This window comes from Heptranchias perlo, chromosome 3, assembly GCF_035084215.1.
Source record: "Heptranchias perlo isolate sHepPer1 chromosome 3, sHepPer1.hap1, whole genome shotgun sequence".
NCBI classification, from domain to species: Eukaryota; Metazoa; Chordata; class Chondrichthyes; order Hexanchiformes; family Hexanchidae; genus Heptranchias; species Heptranchias perlo.
Window position 1 is genome coordinate 95,404,864 of NC_090327.1, and position 18,017 is coordinate 95,422,880.

General features: G+C 41.1%; 1 protein-coding gene across 1 annotated transcript in view; it reads left to right on the forward strand.

Moving 5' to 3' along the window:
- Nucleotides 1-18,017, forward strand: part of reck (reversion-inducing-cysteine-rich protein with kazal motifs) — a 163,865-nt gene that overhangs the window by 15,508 nt on the left and 130,340 nt on the right. The window contains exons 3-4 of the mRNA XM_067980885.1: nucleotides 7,342-7,433; nucleotides 12,243-12,301. Coding sequence (XP_067836986.1) covers nucleotides 7,355-7,433; nucleotides 12,243-12,301 — 138 coding nt within the window. The 5' untranslated portion in view covers nucleotides 7,342-7,354. The remainder of the gene's footprint in view (nucleotides 1-7,341; nucleotides 7,434-12,242; nucleotides 12,302-18,017) is intronic.

The window sequence follows — 18,017 nt, forward strand, 5'->3', positions numbered from 1 at the left end:
CTGGTGCACAACAATAACGTAATAGCGTTGGTTATTTCAGTTTTTCTGCTGTACACTCACAGTTGAATACTCAGTGATTGCTCTTTTCAAAAATTTTACAGCACAGAAGGATGCCATTCAGCCTGTTGCGCCTGTGCTGGCTCTCTGAAAGAGCTCTCCACCTCGTCCCATTCCTCTACTCTTGCCCCATCGCCTTTAAAATGTTTCTTTTTCAAATATTTATTCCCTTCCCTTTTTAAAATTATGGATTCTGCTTCCCCCACTAACTTTGGTCAGTTATTTTATGTTCCTAACAACCCTCTGCCTAAAAAGAATTCTCTCTACATCTCCCTTTGTTTTCCTGGTGGTGGTCCTAAATTTATGCCCTCTAGTTACCAACTCATGAACCAATGGAAATAGTTTTTTCCCCATTTACCTGATCAAAGCCCATCATAATTTTGAATTCCCAAGCATTTCTTTTCACTAGATTAATATTCTGTGGTTGAAGCTGTCATTTAAACATTTAATTTAAAGAGGAAGTGTGCTTTGATGGTGTACAATTTTCCTAGTAAGAATTTTAACTTCACCTTATTTAGTTACTGTAAGATGTTATGCAGAGCAGAATCCTGGTCGACCCGCCCTATTTGTTTTTCAAATGTAATGAGTTTTGACAAAGAAATATTGCTCATTTTCTACTATTGCAATGCAGTTCATTATTTACATTATTGTGTACTAGATTCTGATTATATGTAATACAAAATAGTCATGTAACTAATTTACAAGTGTCAAAGGCACATAGAATCATTACAGCACAGAAGGTCGCCATTTGGCCCATCGAGCCCATGCCAGTTCTTTGTAAGAGTAATCCAGTTGGTTCCAATTTTTTATGCAAGTGCACTTATATCTTGATATCTATTATTAAAGTCTCGTGACTGCTCCCACATTCTACTCTAACATATTTCCTATTGTCACGATTTTTAAGTAACGCTTTTTATGTCAACCTTTATTATGGAAATTTCCGATGTAAACATTGAAAATGGTAAAAAAACAAACTAATAAAATTATGTCAGCACTTCAATATGATGTGAAAACCTTATTGGCCTGTCACAATCTAGTGACAGTCCTCCCAATACTGGTGGCACTGTGCTGCTAGTTGCTCAGGTTCACGCGCCAGTTTTTTTTCCAAACAGCGTCTCCTGCCCATCAATATAAAATTTCCCTGTGCGTTTAAAAAAAAAAGTTACATTTTTTATGCTTTTTCCCCATTATCTTTTTTTCAAGCCTCCCAGTGCTGTTTCCATGCCTCAGCTAATGTGCTCCCCATGCCTGCTGTCACAGAAATATTGCCAGAAATCAAACCTTGGACCCATTGTTATGTTCCAGTGCCCTCCCTGGTGTCGAAATGTTGCTGGAAATCAGGCCTTGGCCTGTTATCATGTACACCTACCTACCCGCAAACTGAAATGCTGCCAAAAATAGGGCCTCTGGGGACTCACTTCTGTGCTGTTCCATTCTGCCTCGCTATGTGCAGCCTCTCCTTTCTTCCTCTACTGCTCCTTTTCTCAAACTAATTATTTTTCCACTGATTAATCTTCATGGTATATAATTTATTCACAGCCCACTCCCCACTAAACATCCAGTGCTATTATTTCTGTAATGTTCTTTGTACCAATCCTATTCAGTTTGCTGTTACTTAAATAATACATTTTGGGTCACCTGTAACATTTTTAATACATTTTAGAAAACTGTTTGGTTTCCACTCTTAGTACTTTAATCATTTTAATACAAAGCATAAAAAATGTAACTTTTTTTTGTCTTGATTTCCTCCTTTTTAATAAATTTTTCCTGAAACATGTTCTATTTCCTTCCTTTATTTACTTAATGCATCCTGGTGCAAACATACTCCATTAAATAGCTGTTTCCTTTATTTAATTTTTAAATTTTCACAAGCCCATTCAATTACTTTAAAACTTGGGGATATTTTTGTTAGAACAGAGGAAATTAAGCAATGATTTGGTAGAGATGATGAAGGGATGGAACAGACTAGATTGAGAACAAGAGGGCATAGATATAAGATTACATCTAAGACATAAGAACATAAGAAATAGGAGTAGGCCATATGGCCCCTCGTGCCTGCTCCGCCATTTAATAAGATCATAGCTGATCTGATCCTAACCTCAAATCTAAATTCATGTCCAATTTCCTGCCCGCTCCCCGTAACCCCTAATTCCCTTTACTTCTAGGAAACTGTCTATTTCTGTTTTAAATGTATTTAATGATGTAGCTTCCACAGCTTCCTGGGGCAGCAAATTCCACAGACCTATTACCCTCTGAGTGAAGAAGTTTCTCCTCATCTCAGTTTTGAAAGAGCAGCCCCTTATTCTAAGATTATGCCCCCTAGTTCTAGTTTCACCCATCCTTGGGAACATCCTTACCGCATCCACCCGATCAAGCCCCTTCACAATCTTACATGTTTCAATAAGATCGCCTCTCATTCTTCTGAACTCCAATGAGTAGAGTCCCAATCTACTCAACCTCTCCTCATATGTCCGCCCCCTCATCCCCGGGATTAACCGAGTGAACCTTCTTTGTACTGCCTCGAGAGCAAGTATGTCTTCTCAAGTACGGAGACCAAAACTGTATGCAGTATTCCAGGTGCGGTCTCACCAATACCTTATATAACTGCAGCAATACCTCCCTGTTTTTATATTCTATCCCCCTAGCAATAAAAGCCAACATTCCATTGGCCTTCTTGATCACCTGCTGCACCTGCATACTAACTTTTTGATTTTCTTGCACTAGGACCCCCAGATCCCTTTGTACTGCAGTACTTTCCAGTCTCTCGCCATTAAGATAATAACTTGCTGTCTGATTTTTCCTGCCAAAGTGCATAACCTCACATTTTCCAATATTGTATTGCATCTGCCAAATCTCCGCCCACTCACCCAGCCTGTCTATATCCCCTTGTAGGTTTTTTATGTCCTCCTCACTCTCTACATCCCCTCCCATCTTTGTATCATCTGCAAACTTCAATGTGTTACACTTACTTGGCATTCACACTTCAGATTTTTGTCACAGACGTTGTGTAATGAGAATTTACACTCACAATAAGAGACTGTCACTTGGAATGTACTCTTCAGCATCAGAAACTACTGAACCTATAATGTCTGCAACCTCTTAATTGATCTGTATATGAAGTGTAGTGTTTACTTAACAGAAATTAGATTGTGGGCTTAACCTTCACAATAGAATAATGTATTTTACATTACATTCTGCAACTAAACATTATGATCTGAAAATGGCACAGAAGATTTGCTAGTAGTATTAAAAACATTACATATACGTGTCACACTTCAAATATCAAGCAATGTCTAATGTCAATTTCTGTGTCACACTTTGGGGGTGAAATTTGCAATGTACAACTTCTCCAGCAACAAAAAATATATTGGAACCACAATGTTTGCAGTCTCTTAATTGACCTGTGTATGAGCTCACCCACGCTTAATATTAGTTAATCTTAAAGAGGCACAAAACCTACACTTTCGGAGAATAGTACATTGTGTTTTTCTTGGTATAATATTCATGTCTTTATAAATAGCATATCCTCTGACTAAATGTATAATGTGACTAATGTTGACTAGATGACATATTATGTTAACAGACTGCCTTCACTTTTTTGGGGGCTTGCATTTGCAGTTTATCCAGCATGACTTTTTAAAATTCATTTAATGAGATGATTTTTCAGTATGTCTATTCCAAGATGGTGTCACTTAAAATAAAATGCAAAAGCAAATCAAAATACTTTCTAAGTTAGAATTATCGTATTCACGATGAGGTCTTCAATTAACAGTAGATAAAGATTGAATTACATTCACGGTGATTCTGAACCCAGACAGCCTTTTTGTTAGTCACGCTGTTGTGCAAAATTTTGTAATTTTCAATGAACTTTAGAATCTTTGATTGGGTTGCACTCTGTTTAAAAAAAAAATCAAGCCTATCGGAATGAGCCCTGGATACTTCCAAGTCCTGAACCAGCTGTAAAACACTTACGTCCTCCGAATCCTTAGATTGGTTTATGTAAAGAGACCTGATCTCAGACATTGTAACTGTCTTGTGTTCATTACCTTTTATAATGATAAAACTCCTGTTGCACGACTCAGTCAAATGGAGGCCACAAAACACTATAATCGCTTGTGATTCCTTTGACTGTCTTCAGCTTTTCCATCACACACTGCTCCTGTGGACATATTCATGCATATCAGAGTGTAATATTTGTAATTGCTGTTGTCTATGTATTTAAATTTACCGTAGGGACTTGGGAGTGAACTTCCCCTTATGTTCTACATAATAGCCCAGCTATAAATCACTTGACATTAGCAGAGGTACTAGACAGGCGCAAAGGGCTCAAAATGAACAAATCCCTGGAGATGGATGGTATTCATCCCATTATATAAAGAGACTAAGGGGTGAAATTTGTGAATTCCTGACTATAATCATGAGGGAGTCACTGAATGTTGGGGAGTCCTAATAGATTGGAAACCAGCTAATGTAGTGCACATATTCAAGAAGGGGGACAAATCTAAATTCTGCAAGTACAAACCAAGAAATCTAACATCAATGTCTGGTAAAATAAAGATTGTCAAGAGTAAATGAGATAATGAAGCAGTCCGAGCCTGCATGCAGCAAGACCTGGACAACATCCAGGCTTGGGCTCATAAGTGGCAAGTAACATTCACGCCAGACAAGTGCCAGGCAATGGCCATCTCCAACAAGAGAGAGTCTAACCACCTCCCCTTGACATTTAATGGCATTACCATCGCCGAATCCCCCACCATCAACATTCTGGGGGTCACCATTGACCAGAAACTTAACTGGACCAGCCACATAAATACTGTGGCTACAAGAACAGGTCAGAGGCTGGGTATTCTGCGGCGTGTGACTCACCTCCTGACTCCCCAAAGCCTTGCCACCATCTACAAGGCACAAGTCAGGAGTGTGATGGAATACTCTCCACTTGCCTGGATGAGTGCAGCTCCAACAACACTCAAGAAGCTCGACACCATCCAGGACAAAGCAGCCTGCTTGATTGGCACCCCATCCACCACCCTAAACATTCATTCCCTTCATCACCGGCGCACAGTGGCTGCAGTGTGTACCATCCACCGGATGCACTGCAGCAACTCTCCAAGGCTTCTTCGACAGCACCTCCCAAACCCGCGACCTCTACCACCTAGAAGGACAAGAGCAACAGGTACATGGGAACAACAACACCTGCACGTTCCCTTCCAAGTCACACACCATCCCGACTTGGAAATATATCGCCGTTCCTTCATCGTCGCTGGGTCAAAATCCTGGAACTCCCTTCCTAACAGCACTGTGGGAGAACCTTCACCACACAGACTGCAGCGGTTCAAGAAGGCAGCTCACCACCACCTTCTCGAGGGCAATTAGGGATGGGCAATGGATGCCTTTATATGCATAATCTACTAAATAATGGCCATCATGACATTAGAAGGGGAAGATCATGTACGATTAACACCATTGACTTTTGAGGAATGACTTATGTTTTTTGGAGCTTTACCAGATATCTCTCTTGTGCCAAAGACCACTCCTGTAAATGAGCGCTTGCTATATGAGCTGACGTGTGACTTTATCTGCACAATATCTGGTATTGTAGCGTTGCCTAGGGTTGTACAGAAACCATGTTGCTGTGATTAGTTCACTGGAACTGGTATGAACTCCCTTGTTTGCCTTCATTACAATAATGGCTACATTTCACAAGTACTTTGGCTGTGATTCGCTTTGGGGCGTCCTGAGGATGTGAAAGGTGCCGTATAGCAAGTTCCCTCTTTCTTTCCTAACCTTTGGGTAATAGAAGAATGAATACTGTGTGAGACTGGGCAGCAGTGCCTATGGCTATAAAATAAAAATGTTCACTTAAAAGTAGCAATTAAACTGATGGAATAAAAGGGGATCTGGGAGTGATGGTCTACTTGGTACCTGGAATGTTGAATCACTGTGGAGTAGCAATAAACAAAGTGAACAGAATGCTAAGTTATATTGCTGAGTCAGTTGAGTGTAAGTCAGAAGATCTCATGCTAAAACTGTATGATGACCTTATACATGCCATACATGGCACAGTGTGCCCTGGATTAACAATTACTTATTAATTACAGAATATGTCCACCACATTCTTCAAGTCTCTCCTGCAATGCAGAAAATACCACTCCAGTAGGCCAATATGTATAAGCTAAAACTACTTGGTCAGATTTATTTACATGTTAAATATGACAAGTAAGCCAAGTGATACAGTGAATGATGCAAATCTCATTTCATCTGTGGAGTTCAGGTTTCCTGCCAGCACTAAAGCTAATGTCTCAGCATTCAGAGAGATTTCAATTAATTTGTTCCAGCCATCCAATAACTTTTTGACTGAATTAATTTTCAAACAAAGGCATATACACAAACCCCATGAAGGACAGATGTTACCCATTGAATACACTGGCCAGTTATGTGCATCGGTCAACACTGCCACAGAAACAGTGGGATTCTGTCTTAAGCCATATAAATTCAGATTTACCATATCTATCTGAAAACTCCTTTTGTCACAAATCTGATGAGGGAATCTTTTTTAAAATCTGGATCTGTGAGCTAAGATGGACTGAATACTTCAGTCACAGAATCTATCTTGCAAATTCTACTTTGATTGCTCTCTTTTAATTGTAGTTCAGGAAAGGTTCACAAAAGTCACATTTAAGCATTTCCTTGGTGACTGCAAGACACTTAAATGGAGTCTAAATTTATTATTTATTTATCTTAATAATGCAAAAGCTGCCCCCGTGTATTGTAACTATCTTCCCTCACACCTTTCCTCATTTTTGGTTCAATGGTCTTGAATTCTGGAAACCAAGCCCACCATTCAGTGGCATTTGGCGCTTTGTTGCAGATGCAAAACAATCTCAAATTGCTGGGTGTGTCTCAGCTGCAGCCTGAAACTGACCACATTTCACCCTGTAAATTGTCCCGACAAACAGCAATTAAATGCTGACTGGCTTAGGCTGTGTTTACCAAGCAATTAGAGTTTCTGGCCTTAAAGGGACATGCCACATTAAACACAGCTCCACTTTAGCAGCAGAATACTACATGGGGCATTACATAATACAACCTGTCATGACAAAGCAGCATATCCTCCATCTTGCTGTGAACAGTGCCATGGGACGGGAGTCTGTGTGTGAGAGATGCATATGCTATGACCTGATCATTTGGAAGTATTTTAAAAGCTGAAACTGCACATTAATATTTTTATGGAGGAAATACTTTGAAAAGGCTAGTTACTAATTAAAGTATATCCCTGTTTTGCAGTAACTTTTTCCTCATGGCCCACAGCAGCAGCCTAGCAGTTTCGTTACTATTTTTGGTACTGAAGATCTTCAGATGTGGATGTGGAGCTGAAGGTATGTCGTGCCCTTGTGTGGAGCAGTTCAATGTTGATCTTATTGCTCTTTATTCACACCGTCCACATATACACAGGAAGCAAAACCAGGTAACCAATGGGCAGAATTGGAGGAGTCATACCACTTGCATATATATATATATATATATATACATAGTACTACACACAAAAGCTAACACCTCTCTTGGGAGTGATTTGTCATCCCCGTTGATGGTTTTAGACTCTTGCTTGTAGTTCACCTATCAAGAATTGAGTCTGATTTTTTTTTTCCCCACCCAATTGTGGTTTATTTTATTGAGGCAAAGTGGTGTTTTGTGTCAACAAATTTTAGCAATGGTCAGATCTCCATGATGCACATCACCAAGATAGAACTTGGATATCAGTCTAATATGCATTATCTTTCCTTATTGGGCCCAGGCTTTATTGACATCAATCTCATCCTATCTTTTGGCACTCTCCCTACTCTTCAAAATCGGAATCATCACACCCCATTCTGGAAAAAAAACATTTTCATCTATTTTATCCAACTAATGCTCTATCTCCAACCTACCCTCAAGTCCTTGAGTGCATTGTTGACACCCACCTGCACACTCACTCCTCCTATCAGTCATTGTCCAAGACCCTCCAGTGAAATTTCTGCCCTGCTACAGCACTGAAATCATTCTGATCAAAGTCAGCAGTGGATGATTGTGACTAGTTCTCTCTCCTTAACTTCTCTGCTCCCTTTGAAACTGTTGATTACTCCATTCTCCAATGTTTTTTTCCCCACAGTCCACCTTCATCGACCACACACACACTTGTGGTGCCAGTCATATATCTATCCCAAAGCAATGTCCTGTAATGGTTTCTCCTCCTGTGACCCCAAGGTAGCTTCTGGTGCCCATAGGCTCCATCCTTGATTTCCTCCTCTTCATTTACATGCTACCCACCAGTGACATCATCTGTAAACACTACATCAATTTCTATATGTGCACCCAACAATATCTCTCCATCTTGACCTTTGACTCCAAGGCTATTGCTATACTTTCCCACTGCCTGTCTGATTATAAAGTCCTGAATGAGTTGAAATTTCCTCCGGTCAGTGTCCATTAGCACTTATGCCAAATCCGGAGTTACATATCTTGGTATCCTGTTCAACCCGGAGCTGCATGTTTTAACCACTGCCAAGACTGCTTTCTGTTACCGTTGGAATGTTGCTTATCTATGCCTCTACCTCTGCTCCTCCTTCATTACTGCGAAAACTCTAATTCATGCTTCCGTTACCTCAAGGGTTGGCTTCTCCAGTGTTCTCTTCAGTTTTGCTTGCTTCCATCCTCTGCAAATGCCATCTTATTCAGAAAGCCATGATCCACATCCTCTCCCACAAAGCTCCACCATCCATCACCCCTGTCCTTACCAAATTCCACTGGCTCCCTGCTTCTCACAAATTGACTTCATAATCCTCATCCTAATTTTCAAACCCCTCCACAGCCTTGCTCCACCCTATCTGAATTCTCTTTTCTAGCTGTATTTTCCTGCACCTATCTTCCTCTCGATAGGCTCATTCCACCCTATCTGAAAGACCTCCAGCAGTGTATCACTGCACCCATGCCTGTTACCGGAATATTGCTTGTTCTCTGCTCCCTCTGCACCACCACTGAAGACTGATCTTTCAGTCACTATGCTCTTCCCTTATGGAATTCTCTCTCAAATCCACTTGCTGCCTCCCATTCTATTTTCAAAAAGCTCCTGAACACCTTTATCTTCATCTTTATCATCAGCATTTCCCGCCGCCCCCATATTTTTCATCTTTGCCCTCAGCATTGTTTTTTTTAACTGAATACAGCCTGACTTTGAGTTGGTACCTACTGTGGTTACTGGGGTTTATTCAAGAGCCGAGAATCATGGTAGGTCTCAGTGCTAAGGTTTGATTTGCCTGCCCGCATAAAGGACGTGAATCTCACTGTTGGGCAGTCCTCTTCCATTTCTAGAATATTTCCTGTTTGAGTTAGTGATAGAGAATTATTAGCTGTCACTGGGACTGATAGAGATGTGTAATAATAAAGCTAATTGTTGCTAGACTAGATGTTAGGCTATTGCGCAATATGGCGCCAGGGGGCGGCAGTGGGAGAAACTACTGTCAGCAGTCAAGCTGTGTATGTGCAGAACCCTCTTGCTTCGGCAAAAGTCTGCCCTTCGTCCAATCAGGACGCGACAGCAAATGACTCAGCTGTTGTAAAACCCAGGGGATCAATCACAGCATGAAAACTCAGATCACCTGATGTTGGTAAGCCATGATATGTGTACTGTATAGAGAACACTGTAAGAAAGAACTGAAACTTTTGTTAGTTCGTTGATGACTGCCACCATGACTGAAGTACTGTAATAAAGTTCACCTGAAGTTACCACTGGACTCAGGACCTTTTTTATGAGGTCTTACAATTAGTGATCGTACCCAGGTTGTTCATATCGTTGGATTCACTCAGGACACTATTATGATATTGCACACACAAGATTCTCTTACAAGACACACTAGCAATCTGAGTGGCTGGAGTTTAAGGTGCAAGGTGTTAAAGCCTCAGTTAATATTGATAACTCTGCACTTTTGCTTTCTTTGAAAACAGATGCTGCTGGCTTCTCTGAGCTTCTCAATGCAACAATTTGCATTAATGTAGTACCTTCACTTTTTAAAAAAAAATGAGTCCCAAGGCACTTCACAGATAGGCATTATGAAAATGGACACCAAACCTGAATGTGAGAGTTAGGAGGGCGACTGAAAGCTAGGTTGAAGAGACGGCTTTTTAGAAGCAGTTTAATGGCGGTATAGAGGTGGAGAAACGGAGATGTTTAGGAAGGGAATTCTGGAGAATACCTAAACCACTGCAGGTTCCAACTCTGGTTTATAACTCTTGTTTATGTGGGAAATTGACTGTCCAAGGGAAAAAGTTGGTTTACTCTGGGCGAAGAGTCCTGATGATTAGTTTTATTAGCATTTGAGTATTTCTGCAGGGTACACTCCAAAATAACATGGCCTGTTATCAGATGCATGGACAGCACTTTCATTTCATAGAGTGGCTCAGCTTCAATTATTACAACCCTTTGATCACGAACCATTCTTTAAAGTATTGGCAAATTTATTTTGTAGAATTGTTTGATTTGTTATTCTAGAAAATGATATTGCTAGCTGTTCTGACGAAGGGTCATAGGCCTGAAACACCAACCGAACCTTTTTCCTTTCTCCACAGATGCAGCCTGACTTGTTGAGTGTTTCTAGCATTTTCTGTTTTTATTTCAGATTTCCAGCATTTACAGTATTTTACTTTTTTTGTTCGCTAGCTGTTTTACCTGTTAGAGTATGTAACCTTCAGGTGTTAGTTATTAAAAGCAGACCATTTATTAACACTCTCCAAAATTTCGATCTAAGGTAGTTTCTGAATTTCATCTCCAGCGACAGATTATTCTGATCTTTTTACCTACCACATAATACCGTAGCTGTGGGTTGTAAGTTCCAATGTGTGGATGCCAGACTTGTCCGAGACATTTTGGAAAGGACCAAACTTATAAGAAAGTACAACCACAGTTTGTATCCTTGTATCGGCTTTTCTCTGATGGCATTCTTGCCTCTGAGTCAGAAGGTTGTGGGTTCAAACCTTACTCCAGGACGTTACACTTCAACACAGTACTGAGGGAATGCTGTCTTTTGAATGGACATTAAAACTTTTTCAAATCAATAAAAAAAGATCCCATGGCACTATTTGTAGAAAAGCAGGGAGTAGTCCTTGTGTCCTGGCCAACATTTCCCCCTCAACCTTCTCTGGGTTTTTACCATAGTATCCTGGCAGAAGTGGCTATCTTTTTAGGGAGGATTTTCAGATGGAAATATCCTCCATATAAGACACGTGCTGTATCCTTCTGGGGGAAAAAAAAAGTGTTTCTGCCCCAACTTGTACATTTTGTTCCAGTATTTTGTTCTGCTTGTAAAATTGGCTATTCCTGCAGCAGGTGACATTGTAGAGCACAGGAAATATGCATGATTCCTTGGGTACTTGATATAGTTTCCACACGATTCTCCCCATTAGGTGCCCTTGTCTTATCCTGGTGGCATACGAAGGGTCCTTCACAACCCTTCTCAAGTTACTGAGTTGGGCCAAGTCAGCATTGCTGTTCAGTTTTATAACAAATTAAACTGTAAACGAAAGGGTGAACTTAAAGAAAAATGTGGACTGCAAGTTGTTAAGGAGAAGGGATTTATCTTCCCAACAATTGGCTGGAAGCTGAAATTGTTCATCAGATTTTAAGTCAATTAGCCAATAAATTTTGGCGAACTTGAAAGTTATGTCATGCAGGACACTGTATATTATAAAATGATTTGGGTACATGAGAGATTGATACCCACTTCAAAACATTTATTAATCAATGCCACCCCACGTATATGCTAGGCTTGTTTATCACCGATATAACCCTTTTACCATTAATATTGCGTACACTATTATTCATATACGATGTGCACAATATTATTGACAGATTGTTATACTTCAGTTTGATTGGAAAGAGAGAAGAGTGAATCATGTAGTATTTATGGTCAGTAGTAGGTTTTCTTATATGTTGAAGTCATGTTTGCCAGGCTAGGTATTGAACAGAAACAATACTGAGTACTTCTACGTCCACCCTTTTGTGTACAGTTTAATTTGCTATAAAGCTGAACAGCAATGCTGACTTGGCCCAACGCAGGAACTTGAGAAGGGTTATGAAGGACCCTTTGTATGCTACATTGGAGAAGGTTTAGTGAAGACCTAATATTAAATAGTCTATCCTTTTTTTAATTTTGCAGAAGTATCGTGTTGTTACCAAGCAAGAGAGTATCCAATTTGCAGAGATGCCTGTGATCAGGTATGACCTTTGATAATTTTTAAGTAGTCTTGGTATGACCGGGTTTGGACACTGCAATTTAATTAATTGGGGTTAAAATAATAGACTGATGGTTATCAGTTAGTTTTCTCTTCTGCTCCTTTGATTTTTCCATTGCCTATGCTTCTACCTCTGATGGCTGTCCCATCAACCCCAATATCTCTCCCTCCTGACATACATAACACTGTATAACTCTGTGCGAATCCCTCATTCTTGCAGCAGATGCTGTTGGGATCTCCATGGCGTCACCAGTACCCTACCTTCTATGACATCCTCCAGCCATACATGTCAGTGCACATCCTCCACTTCTTTAATTCTGGTCTTCTTTGTATCCCCCCTCCTTCCGCCTCCACTTCAGTGGCTGAACCTTGAGACATCTTGGCCCTACACTCTCTAACTCTCTCTTAATTGTTCCGCCTTGCTACCTCTCTTTGCAACTTCAAAAACGTTGTCAAAACCTACCTTTTGCACCATGCTTTCAGTCACCTCCCTTTTATTTTTCTACTATTGCTCAACATCTGTTTTTGTCCTTGTGAAGTGCCTTTAGGAAGTTTACTCAGTCAAAGGTTCTATATATTGAGTATAGTAACCTTGTGATTATGGTACTGTTTTAGCAACCCATCGTGGCAAGGTGTGAGATTGAATTCCATAAATCTGGTAACTTGTGGGCAAGCACCAGAAAAGTGACCATGAAATCTGCTTGATTTGTAATAAAAACTCAACTGGTTCACTAATGTCCTTCAGGGAAGGGCGATATGTGGTTGACTCTTGATGTCCTCTGAAGTATCCTAGCAAGCCACTAGGTGGTAACACCAGGGCAGTGCTTGCGTCCTGGGAGCAAAGGAAATGTTAGGAAGTATGCCAAGCCAAAGGGCCATTTAATAGCAAGACATTATTAGGGCTCCCCTCTCCTTTGTTGAAATAGATACAATTATTATTTTCCGAAGGATAAGTTGCCTGCAGTTGGGGAAAGCACAATCTGGCCAATCAAATTAACATTTTGGAATTTCATAAAATCATAGAAGTTTACAACATGGAAACAGGCCCTTCGGCCCAACATGTCCATGTCGCCCAGCTTATACCACTAAGCTAGTCCCAATTGCCTGCACTTGGCCCATATCCCTCTATACCCATCTTACCCATGTAACTGTCCAAATGCTTTTTAAAAGACAAAATTGTACCCGCCTCTACTACTGCCTCTGGCAGCTCGTTCCAGACACTCACCACCCTTTGAGTGAAAAAATTGCCCCTCTGGACCCTTTTGTATCTCTCCCCTCTCACCTTAAATCTATGTCCCCTCATTATAGACTCCCCTACCTTTGGGAAAAGATTTTGACTATCTACCTTATCTATGCCCCTCATTATTTTATAGACTTCTATAAGATCACCCCTAAACCTCCTACCCTCCAGGGAAAAAAGTCTCAGTCTATCCAACCTCTCCCTATAAGTCAAACCATCAAGTCCCGGTAGCATCCTAGTAAATCTTTTCTGCACTCTTTCTAGTTTAATAATATCCTTTCTATAATAGGGTGACCAGAACTGTACACAGTACTCCAAGTGTGGCCTTACTAATGTCTTGTACAACTTCAACAAGACATCCCAACTCCTGTATTCAATGTTCTGACCAATGAAACCAAGCATGCCGAATGCCTTCTTCACCACCCTATCCACCTGTGACTCCACTTTCAAGGAACTATGAACCTGTACTCCTAGATCTCTTTGTTCTATAACTCTCCCCAACGCCCTACCATTAACGGAGTAGGTCCTGGCCCGATTGGATCTACCAAAATGCATCACCTCACATTTATCTAAATTAATCTCCATCTGCCATTCATCGGCCCACTGGCCCAATTTATCAAGATCCCGTTGCAATCCTAGATAACCTTCTTCACTGTCCACAATGCCACCAATCTTGGTGTCATCTGCAAACTTACTAACCATGCCTCCTAAATTCTCATCCAAATCATTAATATAAATAACAAATAACAGCGGACCCAGCACCGATCCCTGAGGCACACCGCTGGTCACAGGCCTCCAGTTTGAAAAACAACCCTCTACAACCACCCTCTGTCTTCTTTTGCCTTCTGTTTCTCTCCCATTCCTCCCTCCAAGTTCCATATTCCTCAGTGTGGGGGGAAAAAAAAATCTTCTAACTTCCTACTTCATCCTTCTAATAATAATTGCCCCTGATTCGCCATTCATTATTTGTCCTTTCATAATTTTGAAAACCTCCATTAGGTTTCCCTTAACTTCAAAGTTGCAGTGATAAAAGCCCTAATTTGTCAAGCCAGGGGATATTGTTAGAGAATCTTTGCCGTGCCCTTTCCATAATTCTAATATTCTGTCTACCATGAGGTGTCCAGAGCTGCCTGCAATTCTCCAACTGTCGCCTAACCGATGTCTTTTACAAATTCAACGTTGTTTCCTTTTACGTTAAGTAGCCCTATATATAAAACACAGAATACTATTTACCTTTTTATGGCCTCTTCTACCTGCACTACCACATTTAAGGACCTTTGTATCTGCACCCCTGGAATTCTTTGTTTCTCCACTCTGAGTCTAATTATTTAGGGTATGTGTCCTTTTAAGTGTTTCTTCCCAGAATATGATATTTCACGTTTCTGTGCATTGAACCTATGTGACCACTCCACTAACCTGCCTGTGTCCTCCTGCATGCTATCTTGTAGTTTGATGTGCCCCCTAAGTTGTAGTCAACTTCAAACTTCAATATTAGACTTGTGCCCATATCCAAATCATTTATATAAGTAGAAAACAAAAGAGATCTCTAGAGAGATTCCTGGGTGTTAAATAAAATTGAAGAAGCCCCATGCTGCTCTCGGGTGGGGGGGGGGGGTGGGGGGGAAGTCATGCAAGTGTACAGGGATTCTTTTTAATCTATGTAGGCAATTTTGATTTGAAGAACATACTTTATTTGAGGGGATGATGTACGTGTCATTCTCTGGTTTCTCTCTCATCTCCCCTCATGCCCTCTTAGAGCTCATCTTGTCCATGAGTCCCACCTCCTGCTCTCTCGACTTTATGCCCACTAAACTGCTGACCGCCCAACTTCCCTTCCTGGTCCCCATACTAGCTGATGTTGCAAATAGATCCTTCTTCTCAGGTACTGCCCCCTCCCTTTCAAATCTGCTGGCATCTCCTCCCTCTTCACAAAACTCACCCTTGACCCCATCTCCAACCTCCCTTTCCTCTCAAGTCTTTGAACATGTTGTTGCCTTCCAAACCTGTGCCCATCTTTCCCGCAACTCCATGTTTGAACCTCTCTAATCAGGATGTATACTATCTCTCCTCACCCTTCTCTACCTTTCTGCAGCCCTTGATCACACTTTCCTCTTTCAATGCCTCGTCTCCGTTGTCTAGCTGAGTGGAACTGCTCTCACCTGGTTCATTTTTGCCTATCTGGTCGTAGCCAGATAATCTCCTGCAATGGCTTCTCTTCCGGCCCGTGCATCGTTACCCCAAGGATCTATCGTTGGCCCCTGCCTACTTCTCATCTATAGGCTGCCCCTCGGTGACATAATCTGAAGACATAATGTCAGATTCCACGTGCGTGCTGATGAAGCCAACTATACCTCACCACCACTGCTCTCAACCCCTCCACTGCCTGTGCGTTGTCAGCCTGCTTGTCCGACATCCAGTCCTGGATAAGCTGCAGTTTCCTTCAATTAAACATTGGGAAGACCGAAGCCATTATCTTTGGCCCCCACCACAAACTCCGTTCCCTCACTACCAATTCCATCCTTCTCGTTGCCCATTGTCTCAGACTAATCCAGACTCTTCGCAACCTATTTGACCCTGAGCTGAGCTTCCAACTGCATATCCTCTCCATCATAAAGACCGCTTAATTCCACCTCCGTAACATCGCCCGCCTTTGCCCTCTGCCTCAGCTCATCTGCTGCTGAAACCCTCATCATTCCTTACCTTCAGACTCAACTAATCCAATCCTGTCCTCGTTGGCCCTTCATAAACTTGAGCTCATCCAAAACTCTGCTGCCCGTATACTAACCCACACCAAATTCCGCTCACCCATTAACCCAGTGCTCCCTGACTTATATTGGCTACAACGCCTCAAATTGAAAATTCTTACCATTGTGTTCAAATCCCTCCATATCCTTGCCGTATCTATCTCTGTAACCTTCTATAGCCCTCCAAGAACTCTGCATTCCTCCAACTCTGGCCTCTTATGCATCCCCTACTCCCTTCGCTCCACCATAGGTGCCTTCAGTCTTCTAGGCCCCAAGTTCTGAAATTGCCTCACTAGGCTTCCACCTCTCTCCTCGAAGACCCTCCTTAAAACCTACCTCTTTGACTAAGCTTTTGGTCACCTTTCCTAATATCTCCATCTTTGGCTGGGTGTCAATTTTTGTGTGAAGCGCCTTGGGGTGCTTTCTTGCGTTAAGGCTGCTACATAAATGCAAGTTGTTTCCTTTCACTCCACAGCAACTGATAAGGGTTACATGCATGTGCCCTCATTTTGTCAGGTTGCATTTGATTTGTTTTCACTACCCAATACTCGATGCAGAACATCAGGATTGCACATAAGGTGATTTGCAGTTGTTTGCACCTATCTCCGGAGTTCAGGACGGCAACAAAGTCTGCTCCAGAGTCTTGCATTTTCTGTGAGCCCTTATAGTATGGCTCTTGAACTGTATCTTTTTTTTTGTTTTTGACTCCGATTCCCATAAATGGATAAAAGAACGTCTTGCGCAGAGTCCTTTCTGCTCATTGCTATCGCATATGATCCCATGGACTGTTTGAGTGTGGATCAGTGGTACAGTTTATGTCTGCATAAATTCTTTTGGACAAAGGTTGCAGGCACATATGACTCATTTAATAAGGGTTACATTTGTTAGTATTTAAATATTTTCCAAAATACATACTACTTCAAAGGATGATGTTGGAGCAAAATAAAGTCCAGATGCTTTGTCAAAACCACGTGAGTTGCTGCAGCATTTTGATTGTTGAAACTGAAAGATGTCAGGGAATTTGTGCAAGGACAAAGTGAGTTTTTAATCCTGTCAACTTTTATGTGTCTTTGACCTCCATATTTTCTGGCAATTTTTATGCTTTCTGCTCTGACATACTTGACTTTGCAGAAGGTTCCATGTTCAGCTTGAGGTTTCCATAAATCTTACGGTTACGTCTGTACTGAAATCTGGTATCGTAATCTGGGTTCAGCATTTGATAACTGGGCCAGGAGTGTGACCCAAAGTTGGAGTAGGTCTTTGAAGCTGATTTGAATGAGGTAACTCACATAATACAGTAGCAGATAATGATCTGATTTTTAGACTAATCCAATGTCCATTTGCTCTATAAATGAACATCTAGGCATTTTTTTTAACAGTGACTTTTTTAGTAAATCCTAAACTACTATCTCTTTACTACCTTCCAGCCATGGCACTTTGCATTCATGCCAATACGAATAAACAGTAATCTTTCATCATAGCACCGTAAAGTTAGTGCTTTTAATAGTACATGAGATGCATTTATTACTGAAATAATACTTAATAAAGAAATACTGTCTAAGATAAACCTTGAAGTTCCCCAGTTGCTGGGTTTCGCTGTGGAAAATTTTGCAGTATTTTCTACTAATACCATTTTGAGGGTGTGTTAATTAAACTTCATGGAGTGTGGGAATGCATGTTCAGTTTCCCACATTTTGCTGAGTGTTTTTTCTACG